Consider the following 19,602-nt stretch of genomic DNA (forward strand, 5'->3'; position numbering starts at 1 on the left):
GAAGTGGAAAAGTGAGTGACTCTGATGCCATTTAGCTCAGCACACTCTATCTGAGTGAAGCTCTTAATCAAGCTGAAGTAGTGAAAGCTCAGTAGAGTGCTGTGAGGAGAAGGGATGCGACAGTAGAGTGCTTTTGGTGTGTCGACTAATTGGCTGTGTGCTTTTAAGTAAGGGATGAAATGGGGTGCTTTATATTAATAGTTTTTGCCCGCTCTTTCTCTCTAGAACTCTCTGTGAGGGTGGAATGGAGACTCTAACGGCATATTTGTGGTTGCCAACTACAAATACTAAAAGTTGCACACCAGCATAGTGAACACATTTGACAAGCACCAGCAGCTCTACAGCACCTCAACTGATCTCTTTGAAGCTTCATGCTGAATTTCATCTAGGAAATCTTAACCGTAAGAAGCAATAGTTATTGCCAGTGAGAACAAAATGTGTAGTTCTCTATTAACTGTTTTTCAGTGGTAGCTCACTGAAGCAAACACAGACATTCTGTCAAAAGTGCAGATTCTAAACTTCCGATGTTTTCATAAGAAGAAGAGCTGTGTTACTAGGCTAGGAAAAGCCTTTAATTGGTGTAAAACCATTACCTTATTTGGAGGTTCCTCAACCACTTATGGCCAGGACCTGGCTTCCAGTCCTCTCTCTTACAACTTAAGAGTAACATTGAATTGCACTGTTTTCCATGTAATTACTTAATAAGGATGTCATCGTAACAGTCAAAAAGGTTCATCACACTCAAACATCTCATTTGGATTCAGTAGCTAATGGGAATTAAAAGTAGTTTATCCTGCAGCAGACTGCAGAGGGAAAAACTAAATTTTACTGCCCCCTACAGACTCCTGTGACAAGTGAATACACAGCCGAATACGAACACATTTACATTGTTAGCTAAAAATCATGCGTAGGCTTCAGTTTTTTTCAGAGCTTCAAGACACTTCATGGCACTTATCCATGCTGTGTTTCAAGACATTTCCACACTTTGATGTGTTCAGATTTAAATAAATTAAAGAACTATTCAAAATTATTTTCTGTTTTTAAAATTAATATTATCATCAAAAAGTGTGCTATACTGCATCCCACCAACGTGTAAATCATCCCTATATCTAGTTTAGATTCTGCTGATTCCATGCCTGGGAATGGCTTGAGGCTCTAAGGGTTAAAGACCATCCACTGAAAGGTTCTTTAGGGAACCAAAAGTGGTTCTGCTACCATTCCACATGGAGTTCCACTGATTTTTTTACTTAAATGGTTCAAATCATTCAGAGTGGATTGATGTGATACGTCCCATTCTTGAGAAACTGTGCCAACAGTTCACAATGGTGGTGATAAGAACCGGATATCTTAAGTGTTTAAGCTACATTAAGTGATTATGAATAAGCTGCCTGATGTCTGAGACATTGTTGGCTGATAGTTTTCTTGTTTGTTTGTTTGTTTTTATGATTATTTTTATGATGAGTATTTTTTTAAAGGTATTCTTGGAATAAGGTACATGCAGGTCATCGCAAAGCAATGTAGTACCCAAAGAAAACCAATTTTTCCAGATTTACCACTATTTCACCATTTTCAACATTACATATACCAACTCCAAAGGCATGAAGGTTCGCTATTCATTTTGGATATTAACCAACTGTTTGAACAGTCTCACTCAGAGTATTAACCTACATCAAGCTCTGAAGACTGAAAGGCCAAGATGTCCTGTATATGCTACACTCTTAAAAAAAGATGGTTCTTCAAGGGTTCTTTAGTAAAGAAAATGGTTCTATATAGAAATATGAACACTCAAAGAACCCTTTGCATGAATAAAGCGTTCTTTGTGTCATGAAAGCGTTCTTCAGATTGATGGAAAGTGTGCTGTAAATGATTCTATAAAGACCCTTTTTGAACATGGTTCAATATAGCACCCAAAATTGTTCTTCTACTGTTACAATGTCAGGTTTGTAACAATAGAAGAACAATTTTGGGTGCTATATAGAACCCTTTTCAGAAAGGTTCTGTATAGAATCATTTACAGCACGTTTATGTACATTTTCCAGCAATCTTTCATAATGCAAAGAACCCTTTAATCATGCAAAGGGTTCTTTGAGTGTTTAAGGTTCTACATTGATCCATTTTCTTTACTAAAACCCTTGAAGAACCATCATTTTAAAGTGTGTACTCAATAGCTGGGCAGTTATATTTCCACTATCCTTAGTCGACAGTGGTCAGTTTGGGAACTCTACAGCAACTTGTCCACTTCAGTGTTACAAATGGTGCCCACAGGAGTTTTCAGTCAAGGTCCTGCTCACAGAAAGACTGAAGAGCTGTTCCTTGTTTCTCCTGGGAACTGCTCTTGCTCAATGAGGAAAAAAAGCCATCTTTGGAAAGAGGATATTTCACGCTTGGCTTCTCCCACCTGTCTCTTGACTGATGCAGTCTGAATAATAAATCCTTTCTTCCTCTTCTCTCTAAAATAAGATTGTTGTGCACCTTTCAGACATTCCCTCGGACGCTGACTGAAAACGCAAATTTAAAAAGCTAGATAAAGATGCTGGAGCCGTTACTGTTCAGCGTCTTGTTGCTTTTTAAGGCAGTAGCAACTCAAGCACACTTAAGCAGAAATAATTCACTGACTGGACTCATTGGATTAATATGTAACAGCTTGGCTATGTGACCCCATAGAATGGCATCTGTCCATGGTGCTGAAGATGATTTTCAAAGTACTTGTGCTACCAAAATTTGTGCTACAGTAAACTGCACTGAGAGAGAGAGAGAGCGAGAGAGAGAGAGAGAGAGAGAGAGAGAGAGAGAGAGAGTTTTACCACCGTTGTCCTTGCATTAAAGAAGAACTATTTCTGCACTGTAAGCAAATCAAACGTGAACCATCAGCAGTAAGTTGGGAAAACACTAAAAAGAAAGATTTTTATCGCCTTGTATAAATACGGAGATGTAAAATGTAAATGTGTTATGACTTAGAAAACTCCAAAAAGTCCAAAAAGATTCCTTCAGTATAATCTCAAACAACCACGGCGTGTAAGTGAATTCAGCGAAATCTCTCATCTCAGTCTGCGACTGAACGGAAGAAGCACAAGCTTCAGATGAAAACAGCAGGAGACCCGAATAAGACACGCACATGCAAGAAAGAGGAAAACTACTCACCCCAACGGAGCCACAAGCTCAGCACTCTTAGATTCAGGTCTACATAAACCATCCAGTTCAGACCGATACAGCAGCGCCGTCCGGCTCCTGCAGCTCTGCTGAGCTCCGGCAGTCCGTCATGTGACTGAACTCACTCTGCACTCAGTGCTGCTCTCACTTCACCTCTAAAAGCCTCGGCTCACCGCCTTCATACACCAGCAACACTGCCGTATAAGACGATTAGAAAATCACGCTCAGTGAATAATGATTGCTGAAGCAGAAATGTCCGCTTTGGGACTTCAGGGGCCGTATTACAGAAACTTCCTATCTTTTGTCTTAAGTTAGGATCTTACAGGTAAAGATCAGATTTTTCCCAAATTCGCATTACAGAAAAACATCTTATCCTAATTTGGGAATTATATCTTATCTTACAGCATCTTATCTCCAGTTAGGAAATCTTAACCTACTCGATCGAAATCGACAATCTGCTATTATGCCTGTTAACAAGCAACCGCCCGAGGCGCACAGCTGAAACGTAAACACGTATCCAAAACAATGTTACAAATGTACGTTTGTCGCTACTGTTACCTATGTAAAAAATCAAAACAAAACTAAAGTGCAATAAACTGTAAATTCAGAGTACTGTGAGAGCAGGTGCTGTTTACCAGAGCATCGCCGCTCTTCAGTTTCGGTTTAACGTTAATTTCCCAAAGGCTTTGGCCGGCAGCGTTCGTATATAACGTTATTCCTCCTAATAAACAACCACACGTTCAACTCGGTCTCCTCATTATTCACCACCACCACTATAATATTGTATTTGACGAGTTTTCACGACATTAATACCCTGAAGGTAATAAGAGGGTACAGAGATGGGATATTTCGTCTGAGTTTTAAAAATGCGAGTTAGAAAATAAACACATAACTGAACCCGGCATTTTGCTATATAAAAAACTAATGTCATTTTGCTAGTGAACTATGTTGCCTGTTACAGCTACCTAAAAAGGATAGAAACGGACAGTTAAAACAGAAGTAGGGACACCAGGAGTTGTCTTAAAGTTAGGACTATTTAGAAAATTCTGTCTAGTTAGGATGTTTCTGTAATAACGGTACTGTTTTCTCATCTGGAGCTGGATAAGATTATGAACTCACGGCCCCAGATATTTTAGTCGATAACGCAAAACGTCCCAGTTGATTTGTTACGTCATAAACCCGTCTGTATTAGCTAACTAACTTCGCATTGGAACTGGCCTCTCCACGCCCCGCTCACAACTGCCTTCTTTGTAGCAACGGTTGCTAGGTTGGCAGTCTTTACAGAATATTTGTAACACTCAAGTCCATGTTTTGTAAAAATGCCTATACATGCCTATATATGTCACAGGATGTGTATTTGTCTGAAATGTCATACTGTAATTAGTTATTGTTGTTGTGTGGTCGACGTTAGCATGGTGGCTAACCCGTCCTTGTTGTTTCCAAGTTGACTAGAGTTGATTAGCTACAACAAGTAGCTCAGTAACGGACTCGTTCATTAGTGTGGTCTGCTGTGGCAGTTCCTCACACAGCTAACCTAAACACTATGTAGGGGAATAAGAAAAACAACTTACTTTTACTGGTGGGACTTTGTTCTCGCAGACTACTTCTCACTTCTTCGGCAGCGGGAGGCGCCGCCATCATCAAAGGGCGGGAAAATTGACTGACTAATTTGCATAATGTGACGTACCTCCGAAGCCTATTCCGCGGCCATCTTAGCAATGCCGCAGGGCAGTTATTTCCAGCCATACTGCACGAGAGTCCTCTCTCTTTGAAAGGAGAAAGACTAAAAACATGAAACTGAAGGTCAAATTACCATTTCAGAAACATATTTGAAATTAATGATATAATCTGTCACAACCTCTTAAGTGGTTTGTAGCGTTTGGCTCAGTGACATGCAAAAAAACTGATTAAACAGCAAACTGATTGGCTCTTATGTTAAAGGGCGGGACTTAACTCCATAAACAGTTGGAAAACATGTTGGGCATTCCGAGCTTTCAACCATAGACCAGCCTGCTTACTGCTTAAATGCTCAACATTGAAACTTTGCAAGATTTGCTACAAAAAAATGCATTGTGGGCAGAGCATGGATAGGTCAATTACTCATTTCTGTTGAAGAATTTGGACTATAGCTACACATAAATGTAAATTAACCAGCCCGATTTGGACTACACCTGCACATGAACATTGTACACCTGCAACAGTGAACAATATCAGAAATGACATAACTTTGCTGCACATGTGTAGTCCAAATCGGGTTTCTGGTTCAAAACGGGGTGTTACAGATACCACCTGAGGGTGAGTGAGCTCCACATTACTGCTCTGGATTGCTTAAATAATGAAGGCAGTTTTATTTGAGCTAGGTGCTGCCTCTGTTTGACAGATACATAATTAAAATGAGCTACAGAAATATCTTTAAATGCAGTATAGTTTGAGTTTTTGTTGAATGGGTTACTGGGATATTTCAAAACCAAATTGTATTCTAAATAAAATATAGAAAATCGAGACTAGTTAGCTTTAATATTGATAATAGATGCATGTTCTGGTTGTAATGTATTCAGAAAACTATTAAACTTTGTTTATGAAAGCTCTACACATTAATTTGTACCTTTGATGTAATTTTAAACACTATGCAGTGTCCATCTTTCATTCATGTGGTCAGTGTATTGCACCAACAAGGACAGTGCCGTCTTTTTTCCCTTCAGATCTGAGGGAGCTGACAGGGCTTCATCAAAAAAGCTCCTATTCTTAACCGAATCTTTCAGAAGAATCTACAGCCCATCAGCTGCCAACATCTGCCACTGAAATCTCAGGGATGTCTTTCAGGAGGTGTCAAGCTGCTCTTTTGAGGCTCTTCTGAAGGGAGTGTTCAGCAGGGTTGTTGTTGATGGTGATGGTGTGAGCGCTCTACCGGGCCGTGAAACGCTGAGAGATTGAAAGCTCTTCTCTCCTGCAGAAATGGCAACTGACATCGGACACAAGCCTCCAATATCAGCTTAGACATCGAGCATATGGCAGAGAGCAAAACAGAGTAATCTGGATGTAAGATTCAATCTCACTCGCAGTTGAAGATGTGATCTGTGTTAAAATACAGGACTTTGGAAGCCACTGTGATCACATTATTTGTCTGAATATTTTATGTTAGTCATTCATTTGTTTAAAATGATCTTGATTACTATTTAATTTAAAAATAAATAAAAATATTCCCTCTGAAAAAAAGTAATGCATTGAATTGACTGGGTTAAGCATATTGCATCTACTCATTGTTTTTTGCCATTTATTTACTTTTGACAGTGATTGTGTTGATGTGAAATATTTTAATTATGTGGAAATTATGTACATATTTAAAGGGAAATTTTGCAAGTTCTTAAAAATTTTTGCACAGTGAGATAAGTAAATATTCAGATTTTATTCAGATTTTGATGTGAAGTGATGCATTGTAGACTTTTCGACTCAGATTCACAGTGGTGGTAGTAGACTTCACTGGGGCAGTACCCCTTTTGTCACTGGGGTGGTACCTCTCAGTACCTTTAGTCAGGGAACATAATTGTACCATAATCCATTGAAATTCTATTTTCTAAACTGTATTGACTCCACACACCCCGTCTCGTCTCCAGGCTTTTACTTTATTGTTCTGTTTTGAAACATTAGGTTACAAAACGGTACAAATATCTACTTTTCCACTGGGAAAAACTTATTTAAGGTGACCTTACCCCTTCGTCCTGGATGACTTTTACAAATGACGCTTATCTGAAAACGCTTATGTGAAGACTATCATACAACAATGTCTCGGACATCAATCAATGTATTTGCCACACTTTTAATGTGATAACTTTCTGTGAGGGAACTTTTAGAGACATTGAAGACTTCAGACGTCTGGTTCCTATCACCACTAATGTGAACAATTTTATTTCTCTAGAACAGTACATTTTACATGAAACCACTCTGAGTGACTTTGGTTAACAACTTAATCATATAGAAATTTAGAAATTCTTCCAGAAAATGCAATGCACCCTTTTTATCGGCAAGGCCAGTGGGGTACATCAGTAAAGATGCTGACCATAAAGTCTCTTCTTTTGGGTTGAGAGTCATGAATATGCACTGTTCTTATAGTTAGGGCTGGTTGTATTGCTGTTAGAGCAGATGAGTAGTGTCTACTGCAGCAGATTGTGCAGGGCTTTTCTGGGGCGGGCAAGATATGGCTACTTTAAGGAGGATGCTATTCCTGACTCTTTGTTGTTCTGCAAGGCTACAGTGAGCCTCCAGAATGATTGGCAAGTGTTTTTGTGAAAAAGACCACAAACTTCTGTTTCACAAACATGAACTGAAACATAATTAATTGGACCCCACATGTTTTATACACATGCTGTAAGTAACTAAACACAAACACTAAACATACAAAAAAAAACTTTGTATGTCCACTTTTGCCAATTCAGCTTGAGATATATCAACATCCCTATATATATATATATATATATATATATATATATATATATATATATATATATATATGTATATGTGTGTGTGTGTGTGTTTCTGGAGAAAATGTTTCTTTTGGATTTTGCTTTTTAATCATTTTACTAATTTTTTATTTGACTGTATATATGATCATTTATAAGACATGGCCATACCCAATGTTCTTCAACATCATTGCGTTTATAAAAGGGATCTGCTTGTGGACATGGACTATATTTGGACGAGAGAGCCTGTAACACCACTGCGTATGAGTAATCTAAACATATGGCTAATTTCAGTTTGCTTATGCGGAGGATATATTTACCCTCATTACCATTCACGGCCCCTTTCTGATCCAGATAATGATATTCCGCCTGTCTCTAGGGGAGCTCAGGCCACGGAGGGTGAAGTCAGCACAAACTCAACTTGTGCTGACTGAAGCATTCCATCCTGAATTCCAGTTCACACAGCCTGTAGTACCGACAGCTCCACCATACAGCTCCACCACATAGCTCCACCATGCAGTTCCTCCACACAGCTCCACCATACAGTTCCACCACACAGCTCCACTATACAGCTCCACCACATAGCTCCACCACACAGCTCAACCATGCAGCTCCACCACATAGTTCCACTATACAGCTCCACCATACAGTGCCATCATACTGCTTCACCACCCAGCTCCACCATGCAACTCCACCACACAGCTCTATCGTACAGCTCCATGACAGCTCTAACATAAGACTTTTCCATACATCTCCACCACACAGTAGCCACACCATGCATTTCCACCACAGCTCCACCACATAGTGTACAGCTCCACCACATAGCTACACTAAACAGCTCAACCACACAGCTCAACCACAAAGTTTCACCACACAGCTCCACCCTATAGTTTCACCACGCAGCTCAACCAAAGAGCTCAACCATACAGCTCCACTGCACAGCTCCACTGCACAGCTCTACCACACAGCTCCACCATACAACTCAACCATACAGCTCAACCATATGACATCACCATATGTCTCCACCACACAGCGCTACCATACAGTGCTACCTTTGCCTGGTGCAAAGACCACCCCTGTATATATGTCTCTACATCACACAGAATGCTGGTAAAGAGAAAAAAAAACATATTCTGCATCCTACATATCCATGCAGTATGAATATTGTACCACTGGTAATGTTACACCAATATATTAAGCACAGTTTATTAATTAAGGACTAGCTGCTCCATTTTCTATGCTAGACTGACTCCTCTTTACACAAGTTCACACAAATCCAAGTTTCAAGCTCACTCCTGCAATTACTGCATACTTCCACATCCTACAGCCCATAAGCGCTCATTAGTGTGGTGCGTGCCGCTCTCCTTTAAAACTGTCACTGAGTGCACCCTTGTTTTACAAGTAACTGCTGGACAAATGTTTGTGGTGAGGGTTCAGGCAGATGCTTCACACGAGGCTTAGATGTGAACACGAGCTGCTCTTGACTCATCTCCTCTATTTTTCTTTCCGTTAAGTTGACTTCTCTAGACCTTGTGCACTGTGCAAGAAAGACAAAGGCAGGCAGCTTGTTAGTACACAGTTCTATTTATAGTCCATCTAATGGGAATCCATAGAAAAGTCAGCAGTTAGTATTTATTTCTCAACTTCATGCTGATCTGGGGCATCAGTACAGCTGGGCTAATTTCTTACTGTTGTCTTTATTTCCATCATGTTGGGTGGGTTGTTTGTGTTAAGCTAAAGCCTACAATATGTTGTTGACATAATACATTGTACATTTTTTCTACTGTTAAAAAAAGTATTTGCATTGTAAAATCAAGTGGTCAACAGAGATTTTTGGGGAAAAAAAAGCAAAACATACATATGCTGTATTTTATCACTGCTGTTTTTAATTTACAGAAATAGAAATGTAAATTTACAAAAAACAAATTTATGTCACAGACATTTGTATTGATTGTAATGATTGTTATATAATATTGTAATTATGGTAAAATACTATACTCCAGAATAACTAGTTGAACTAGTGAAACTTTTGAATTACAGCAAAAGAATTTCTAAGAAATTACGTGACTGCATTTTACAGATGTTCACCATCATTGCGAAATCATACTTTTACTGCTAATTACTAGGCTTTGTCTGGCACTCCTGCTGCTGGACTTTTTGTAGATGTTTTTCACAGTGTAGGACTAGTATCAAATATTTAGGACTCCTCATTATTCTTAACCTGCTGGCTTATTATTGAGTAATTAATCTTTAAAGTCAAGGTGAATCAGGAATTGTAAAGCACTTTCCACTCATATTGTAAAGTATTTCTGTGAGAAACATGGCACTGGGGAGAGTCTCAGAGTTCGCTGATAATTTCTCTAGATAATAGGTGGGAGTGGTGGTGGTGGGGGGGGCGTGGAACATGGCATTATTGCTTATTAATATTATTCCCTGTCTGCAGATTCACAGTGATGCGGCAAAAGCCACAACACTTCAATCAAAGATTCAAGGAAAACTTTTTTGTTGTGCTTAAAAGTCATGCTTAATATAACAAAGAACATGAAAAAATTGATTTTGATTTCAGGTTAACTTTAAGATTTATTATTCAGTAACTATGAATAACACATAGTTACTGAATCATTCATAGTAACTGAATAATAAATCTTTAGGAGTCTTAAGGTATGCCCATACACAGGTCTAGACTAATGTGGCTCCATATATGCCCATAGTTTTAGTTGTAAACTCTGTGAGGCCCGTTATTGTGCCTTCACAATGAAAAAACCTCATCTGAGATGTATCATAATGTATCTAGATTTATTTATTTATTTATTTATTTGTCTGTCCATTCATTCCCAGTTTCGGTTTGGGATGAAAAAATGATGTATGTTGGGGATGAGGGATCTTCAAACATGAATTTACAAAAAATTCAAAATAGGGTCAAAATCATGCAGCAGTAACAGCCATTTTTCATTCTTGTACTGGAAAGTAATGGAAATATTAAGTAGTGCCTGTTAATCATTTTGTATTACAAATTCTCCATACACCTACATATTGTCACATTACACTTCAGTCTTCTTCAGTTTCTGTCTGTGTACAATACAATACATATTGTCACATGTTGAAACCACATAAAAACATTATTGTTTCCAAAGCTGTTTATTTTAGGATCAAAACATAAGCGTACAACACAGATGAAAATACTGACTTGAGAATAGTTGTTAAAAAAAATTAAATAGTTTTATCAGAAATCGTCACGTAATGAAATAAAAATGACAATGTACAAAACAGGTAGGTACTATTATGCCAAAATAAATGCCTACTAAGCAATGTTCAAATAAACTACATCTATTCTGCGACATACATAAATACACTAATTATTTCACTATTTTCAAGATTAATCCTAACGCATGTTGAAGAGATGGCAGACAATAAGTTGTGTATTGCTAACTTTATCAGAAAGGAAAGTTGTCTCTCAAAAGACTTGTCTGAGGTTGAAATGGTCCTCCTTTGATTTGATCTCTAGCATAGGCCCCCTGCACTGTTCTGAACTGAGAGTGCAGACCTAATCACCAGGTGTGTGCTGACTTGAGGACTATGGATTTATATGCATGTTGGTGAGTTCATGTAAAAGCACCTCAAAACTTCCCTGCTACTGGTATAGCCACTTATTTCTTGTACTGACTCATGTATCCTCTCAGGAAATCCTCGAATCGTGGGACTGGGTACTCAGGTGCTACATTGGCAGTACCGCTCTCTTGCTGGGACGGCTCATCTCGGGGTTCCTCAGCTTGCTTGCTGTTGGCTGCAGGCTCAGCACGGCGCAGGCGGCAGTTGAAATCAATCTCAGGATCACAGTCGGGATGGGGCTCGATTATACCATCCCGCAATGTCTTGGCAGCCAGTGCTCCAGTAGAGGCCTGTGGCGCAATCTTTCCACAGTTAGGATCATAGGGGTGGCAGCCTGACTGGGTGCTAGGAGCACTTGCTTTCAAGTCGTGTGACTCCAGAGGGGTGCAGTCCTTATCGTAGAAGACATAGCAGTCATAACCTTCCTTGGTCTTGCCCCTGACACCCAGACGGGACCGAGTCTGGAACTGGGGGAGGAGTGGTGGGGGTTTCAACAGGGCAGCTGTTCCGCCCATCAAGCAATATGGGTCATAGCGGGGGTCGCAAGCCAGGTTGAGGGGCGCAGGCTCATCTTGAGGGGTGTAGTCCAGCACAGGCTTGGTAAGTGAAGCCAGCTTGGTAGCAGTGAGTGGATTGCAGCCTTTGTCAAGCAGCGGATTGCAATACTGCTCCCTGGGAGCCTCTTCACTGCTTGCTGTCTGGGCAGCTGGAGCGACATTCAAGATACAAAGAGGATCAACTGCAGGATTGCAGTTAGGATACAAATGGTACAGACCTGACGGAGCTTTGGCTACTAGAGTAGGCATGCAGTAGGGGTCTACAGAGGGGTCACAGCTTAAGTGAGCATAGGAAGGTGCTGGGCCCAGAGCAGGTTTGTAACCATAGGCAGCACGTAAGTGGTACTGCAGGCACTGAACGTCTGAAGGGTTGCAGATCCGCAGCAGTTCGGACTTCTGCTCAGCCGATAAGAAAGGCTCCATCACTGGGGCATAGTAGTAGCCCAACGGAGCCTTCAAGGGCATGGGGAGCAAGGGGGTGAGGATGGGAGCTGGAGCTTTGACTGGAGCAGGAGGAGGAGAAGGCTCCTCAGATGGTGCCTGTGGACCATGAGCAAAGATGCAGTACGGATCAAGGTACGGGTTGCACACCTTCACTACAGCTTGCTTTATGGCAGAAGGCATGACGATCTTAGCTGTAGGCTTGCTGGTGGACTCTGCGATGCAGTCCGGGTCATCTGAGTTGGCACAGGCCTTGTAGATCTCACTCAAGTGGTTGAGGTAATGGTTGTATGAACGGCCATCCTCCACCCTGTGCTTATTCTGCAAGTAGGTCCGATAGAGCCGATCCAGATTCTCAACCTGTCAATGTAAAAGCAGAAATTAATGTTTATCAAAGGTTATCAAATCAATGTATGTCAATTGTTATATCAATAGACAATATAAACTTAGAAAAATGGTTTGTTTGCATGGCGGCAGCCACATCTTCACTTCTCATTTTCATTATTGATTGTTTGTAGGTGGCATTTCAGTATCGATGGGTATTGGTATTCTGTTATTATCTGCAGAAAATTGGATATTGGAGGAAAAAAGAACAAATACAATTTATTTCTGTAACAAATGGACCCTGAAATAACACACACTTACACTGTGCTTAAGTGTTACTGTTAGAGATAGGCCTTCAGTTTTGGCCATAATGTCAAAAGAAGGGAAAAAAACATATATATTTCACTTGGAATAGTTTTACAGTCACTCCTTTAGCAAAGAGCCCTGACATAAAGCTGCTGCTGTTTTCTATTTCTAACTCTGACACACTGATTAGATTACGTCTTTATTCACAGTCAGTGATGTATCAAGGACTTCCAGAAGGCGTAGAGTGATGTTTTATCTAAAAAAAATTGGTCCTACCTATTGTAAACCAAAACGTGATTTGTTGATTCCACTATCAGTTCCTATTTATGGTGGTGATTAATTTGACATGTTAGAACTTTAATTCCTGAACTCCTAAGCAATGGGAGAGATCACTTGGCCGTATCTACCTAAATAGCACAGAGAAAAAAAATCCTGATTGGATCATTTTTGCACTGGGCATTTAACCCTATTGTTTTCAACCAAAACATAACAATGAGATAAGACTACAGTGCTTGCCGAGTTTAAATACAACAAGCATAATGATGATATTAAATAAAAATGAACTAAAAGTTCCCCACTGTTATATTGTTAGCTGCATTTCTCCCTTTGGGGTGGTAGAGCGTTTGGGTAGTTTGAGGATGATAGCTGACCTTTAGATGCTCAAGTGAAGTGCTTCATTTCAAAATAACTAATTTTATAGCTCAGTAGATTTAAAAAAAAATATCAGATCAAGGTTTCCAAATTGTTAAAAGTGGTATCATGCCATCTGTAATTGTGTGAGGTTACTCACGCCCTCCTGGTTGTGGGTGTCCATGAAGTACTTGTACCAGCCCCAGAATTCTGGTAGGCGTTTGTAATATGCCACGTTCCTCCTGTGACGGCTCAGCTTTTTCAGAGCTGAAGAGCTTACCAGCTTCTCCTCAGCAGCTTCAGCCACTGAACCTGCAAAGAAGTTGTTTATTTCTAATTGAAGTAAAATTTACTTAATTAATGAAATAAATTAATTAAAGTTTCTAATTAGTAAGTCACAGAATGTGTGGTTTTGTAAGGTGGTCTAAAGATGATTCATAAAGCTGCATTTGTGTGAAATTATACATCTTATACATACACTATACGTCCAAAAGTATCCAGACACCTCTTCTAATTACTGAATTCAGCTACTTTAAGGTGCATTCATTGCTAACAAAGGCATTTACAGCTTGAATAGTCTCCATAAGAAAGAACTGCCAATAGAATGGAACACTTGTGCATGAGCCAGTGTTCACCATGTCCAATGCCAAGCTGTATAAGTCCCATAGCATCGGGCTGTGGAGCAGTGGATCTGTGTTTTCTGGAGTGATGGTGCTGCATCCAGTACCTCTGAGATGAGTTGGAGTGGCATTTGTGATTCAGAACTAATCATTCAACATCAGCAGCTGACCTTACTAATGGTCTTGTGGCTGAATGCAATCAAAGCCTCACAGCAATATTCCAACTTCTACTGTAAAGCTTTGGCGGAAGTAAATCTCTATTAAGACTCTTGATTTCAGAAGAAATGTAGGATAAAAAAAGTTGTCTACAAACTTTTGGACATATACATAACACATATAAGATGAGTGTTTACTTTACTGATCACTCTTTAGTAATAGTGATCAGCCACCAATCAGTCCATTATGGTTTGCTGTGTAATTAAAATAAAAGTCATTCACCTTCCTCTTTCTCCTGGTGCCCGACTGGACCGGCCCCCAGAAAATCTGACAGACGTTAAAACAACGAAACAACATAAACTGTGAAGAACCAGATGTCCCATAGCACAAGCAAGGAAAAAAACTGACCCACTAATAAGCCCTTAAGAGCAGAAGGAACTTTTACTGTTGGAACCCACGCCATATCCTGCAAATTAACCCTTTAAACTCCAAAGAACCGCAGGCGCTCTCATAACTGCACAACCTTTATAATAGTTTCTTTGTAGTTATTATATGTTATAGTAGTTACTAAATAGTAAGCCTTAAGCTTGCCGAATATTAATCCCAAATATTAACAGGCTAATGCCAGTTCCTCCACGCTAATGGCTTTGAGAGCTGTCAGACGTGGGCTTACTGCTACTGGGGCCCCCTGCGAGGGCACCCATTAAACTACAAAGAGCACGGGCCGTGTGCCTGAAGGCTGCTACATTAATTACCACACCGCTGTAAAAGAAGATGAAGGGGGTCGAAACGTTCTGTACAGTTAACATTATGCGCGCCATACGTCTGCACCACCAGTTGGTGCCTTTAGATGTTTATGGTTTGGGGGAAAGAGCAGAGTCGGCAGAATATGAGAGGACTTCTGGTGCCTATTGTTTCGTTACTGCAAAAAAATGCACTGTTGCTGCATATACATTACTGTTGAACAGAGTTGTGTATTACAGAAACTCAGCCTCTTCTTTGAGTTCTTTTGAGTTGTTTATGAAGAAAAATATGTTTTAAGGGAGAATGTAAAACTTTATGATTTTAAGTGTGTTTGATGTACTCTGCCCACCCAATGTTTTGTCTTTTGAAATCTGAATTTTCTTGCAATTCCTGCAGATGTTTTGACCTATTTTCTAACTATTTTCTAATATATTTGGGTATAGTTTGCAACACTCAGCTTCATGATCATTAAAGTGACTTCCTTGCTATGAAGTGTAGATTTCACCTATGTAATATTTTGACAGTTTTTCTTTTCCAAACTATCGTTCAAAGCTCATACTGAAAAACTTTTTGGTTCTAAAGGTGGTTTAAACAGCTGAAAGGTTTCAGTGCTGATGATATCACATCATTCCCTGCTGTCACAAATACTGTCACAAAACTTACATGAAAACAACTTTTACAGTCGTTTCCCCCAAAATAAACCTGATCAGCCTTTAGTATGTTGAAGGGCCCATCATGGAAAACCCTGTTTTCCTCCGTTTTTTTTTAAAAATACAGGTGTTTAATACAGTTTTATGCAATAGTTTAAACAACCCCAGTAGAATGTCGCGTTTTGTTTTATTTGTTTGTTAAAATCCATAGTGATCCATAGTGAAATAAATAGTGATTGTGCATTAAAATGGGCGGAAATGTGTTCTGTGTGGAGGATGTGTAACTTATATATATTTTTACTTAGAAAATCAACAAAGTATTTCATTTTAATCAGGGGCATTCAAACTTTTGTAATCAATTGTATGTGAACACTGGTAAAGTTTTGATACCATTCACTGTCGGTTTTAATATTACTGTCTCTATAATGACATGAAAACCTACACATTTACACATATCCATCTATTCAGCATAGAGCAGTTTAGCTCCGCCCATTCACACTGAGGTTATTGGGAGTGTTTCAGCTCTGAATGCTTTTTGAATGAAGTGCAATACAGAGCAGCCAATTTAAATAATCAAACAAAAACAGCTTGATTAATTGTAAGTGATAATAGGAGGTTGGAAAATGGTCATGTCGATCTTTTGTACACATGAAACCACACAATTGTTATAGGTGGATCTGAAGGGAAAAAATAAAATACAAGACAAAATGTAGGGTTCAGGCCCTTTCAGTTATTGCCGACTAACAAAGAAAGAACATATTAGAAGCATTTTGAAAAGCTAGGTGTGTCCCCTAACCTTCCACAGGCTGTATGATTAAAGGAAGATAATACCCTCTCAGGTTTTTGGAAGATCTTGGTTCTCACCTGGCATGAAGATGGCTGTGAGCACAATAGCGGTAAAGAGGAAGGACAGCTTGAGTTTAGCCATTTTTCTGCATTCAGCAACTCCTGCAGAAACAAGCAGAATGCACACTGTGAACATCACACCTATGGAGAAAAGTGGAGGGAATCTCCTCACTGAGCTTCCAGGCAGCAGAGACACAGCACTGGTAATGACCACTCTTATCCATCAGCAGTGCACCAATGCATTTTCCACTTACCCCACCAAAGCTAAAGCTGCCCCTCCAATCCCAAAGCTTGAGAAAATCAGTGACAGTAAAACTGCTGTGATAATGACATTGCGTAGAACAGTTTGAAAACAATAGACATTTTGAGCATCTTCGTTTGTGCTCATGCTATTTTGGTCAAATGGCTTCATATTATAACTACTGATGTCACCACATTTGCTATTGCCGAGTGGGGTTCTAAACTAACTGGGTATTACAGTGACCACTTTAAAACCAGATCTATAGACCAACATTAGTTAAATCAACCCTAGTATTTCAGGTTCAACAAACTTAAGTTAGTTGAGATTGCCTCATGTGGTAACACGAAATTGAACTAGTTTTATTCAACTGAAAATACTTTGATTAAAAGGGTGATTCATTCAAAGTATTCATTTAGGATGAATAAAACTAGCTAATTTACATGTTACCGTATGAAGCAATTTTTGGGTTAAGCCAATAAACCATTTTTACAGTGTAGTTACTGTTCTTTTACAGCATTATAAGGACAAACATGTTATGGGTATTAATTTAAATCATTTGAAACAATGAAATAACATTAAAAAGATAGATACACAGAAAGAGAGGTAGAAATTTCATTTAAACATAAATTAAAGAGATATGCTTTCAAATGTTGCACAGTTTAGAAGCAGCATAATTACAGAACAAGGCCTCTTCACACTATCATTCCTAAATAAGCCCATTATAATAAAAAAATAAAAGTGTATAGCAGTGAAACAAAATAAATGATTATTAATATTGTATATATATATATATATATATATATTGACCCATTATCCATATATGCTTTTCAAATATGCATCAACATTTCCTCCCCATAATTAGCCATTTGTCATCAGTTTGGTTTAATTGGATCAGGTCATTTCAGTCATGCAGTAATTGATGTAAGAATAAAGCTGCCATAAGTCACAGTTCAAACTCAGTTGATGTGGTGCAGATTTGTGAAGTAATGAAGTGAATTCTGCTCCTGACCTAAAGCATCTTTCAGCACTGGGTTTTGGGAACACTTACCTGATTCAGCAGAAGAGCTCTGGACTCGATTGCTCTGCACTCTCCTCTCCCCTGAAGAGCTGCTGAGGGGCGGCTGTGGAGAGCGACATTTTTAAGGAGCTGCTTGATCATTAAAAAGCAAAAAAGCGTGGCATGTGGTTGGGGTTTGCCTATGTCCTTGCTGGGATTGGCTCATGCAAAACAGGCTCCCCACCAATCAGGGTCGTGTAAGTGAAGCTGGCTCTAGTTGCCAAAAAGTCAGGAGCATTTAGACACAATCAAAGAATCAAAGAAACAAAACACTCTATGAATGGTCGGGCACTCAGACCTGCCATGTCTTCTGCTGAGCCAGGAAATGAAATGTAAAATGTCTTTTTTACATTCATTCATTCATTCATTCATTCATTCATTCATTCATTCACTCATTTAACTAACTAACCCAGGTCAGTATGAACCATTCTACTGAATTAGTTAAAATTACAGAAACCCATATTTTCTGCAATTAAGTAAACTTTTTGTGTTTTAATAAAAATATTATGGTTTAATTTGTGTACAACCGTTCAAAGCTGTGTTTGCTAGTCATGTACTGGCTAGAGTCTTTGGGTTCTGCACAAAATTAGCTGAAACAGTCACTACTGAAGCATTTGGTAAAGTTTCGGTAGTGTTATGATTTTTTTGTTAGAGACAAAATGGAACATTAATAAATATGGAATATTAATAAAATGAACATAATTCAGGTATAGGGTCACTCAAAGCAAAATATTCTAAATTCTAAGTCAGTTAGAAGTCTGAAATAAGTTTTTAGCTCTGACTTTGTACTGGTTCAGCCGAATGATCCAAATCTGTTGGCCACAACAGCAGCCCTGTTACTGTTATTGTCGTTCAATTCACACTTCATAACAGTGAGGATATCATATGATGTATTACAAGTAACAGTGAAGCCGTGTACCCTACCCACCCATAAGACCCTAAACACCAAACCCATCCCAAGTGGTGAAGAAAAGGGAAGAAAAAAGGAATAAAAGAAGAAGAAAAAGAAGACAAAGTAATTACAACAACAACAAGAGACAGATGGGCCAGACAGACACATAGACAGCAGACCAGATACAGCTGAGAGAAGAACACAGAACAGATTGACAGGCACATTCTGAAAGTACATATATTCCTAAGGATTTTAATGGATATTAGGTGTTGTGTCATTGAGAAAAAAAGAGTTTGCTGTATGTGGGAGAAGATGCGCCCCCCCACCCCTTTTTACATGACTACGATGTAGGTAAATGTCAAATTTTATGTATCCTCACTGTCCAAAAAAAAAAAACAAAACAAATTCATTTTCTTCCATTTTCATATGAAATTCTATTCTATTAGCAGAACACAGCAGCTGCCTTTAACTTTGGGTGAAAATTTCATGATGAATGAACCAGTAGAAATGCTCTAAAATTACCTTCTCTTGTAAAGTTGTCCGTTTGGAGATACTTGTTTTTCTTTGGACATTGACATATTTTAGATAGATTTACATGAGAGCAGGTATTGCACTGGCTGGTATGAGGCAGTTAAGAGCACAATGAGTACAAACATAACTAGGAATATCAGCAGTATTTACAGTGTAAAGTGTGCAGTGAGAGTGTCATTACAGAAGCAGTTATGATGTATTGCACAGTGTGTATTAACAAGAGAGGTGATATAGTGATGTGATTCAGCACAGTTCAGACAGCAGGAGGTCAGTACCGGAGACTCGTTGTAGAGCCGTATAGCAGTGGGTAAAAGATTTTACATGGTGCTCTTTAACACAGTGCAGCTGTAACAGTCTGCCACTGAATGTGCTTCTCTGTTTTTCCATTGAC

At 39.1% G+C, this 19,602-nt stretch overlaps 2 protein-coding genes across 2 annotated transcripts in view; both read right to left on the reverse strand.

Moving 5' to 3' along the window:
- The window catches only part of LOC118825875 (RNA-binding Raly-like protein), a 38,271-nt gene extending 35,063 nt beyond the window's left edge, over window positions 1-3,208 (reverse strand). Inside the window, exon 1 of the mRNA XM_036596726.1 lies at window positions 3,142-3,208. The gene's annotated coding sequence lies outside the window, so the exon portion shown is untranslated. The remainder of the gene's footprint in view (window positions 1-3,141) is intronic.
- A 7,521-nt stretch (window positions 3,209-10,729) lies between these two features.
- Window positions 10,730-17,879, reverse strand: and2 (actinodin2). Its single transcript, XM_036596628.1, has 5 exons — window positions 17,780-17,879; window positions 16,509-16,592; window positions 14,533-14,577; window positions 13,635-13,786; window positions 10,730-12,574 (listed from the first exon to the last, which is right to left on the reverse strand). Exons 2-5 carry the CDS (start codon window positions 16,570-16,572, stop codon window positions 11,255-11,257), a joined length of 1,581 nt encoding a protein of 526 aa, XP_036452521.1. The 5' UTR covers window positions 16,573-16,592; window positions 17,780-17,879; the 3' UTR covers window positions 10,730-11,254.
- Window positions 17,880-19,602: the final 1,723 nt, after the last annotated feature.

This window comes from Colossoma macropomum, unplaced genomic scaffold, assembly GCF_904425465.1.
Source record: "Colossoma macropomum unplaced genomic scaffold, Colossoma_macropomum, whole genome shotgun sequence".
NCBI lineage: Eukaryota > Metazoa > Chordata > Actinopteri > Characiformes > Serrasalmidae > Colossoma > Colossoma macropomum.

Excerpts from the sequence above, each read along its gene's own strand:
- and2 (XM_036596628.1), bottom strand. The coding sequence starts at position 16,572 with ATGGCTAAACTCAAGCTGTCCTTCCTCTTTACCGCTATTGTGCTCACA. Across the intron at positions 14,578-16,508 it reads CACAGCCATCTTCATGCCAG|ATTTTCTGGGGGCCGGTCCA; the intron begins GTGAGAACCAAG and ends AACGTCTGTCAG. Across the intron at positions 13,787-14,532 it reads GCACCAGGAGAAAGAGGAAG|GTTCAGTGGCTGAAGCTGCT; the intron begins GTGAATGACTTT and ends ACTTCTTTGCAG.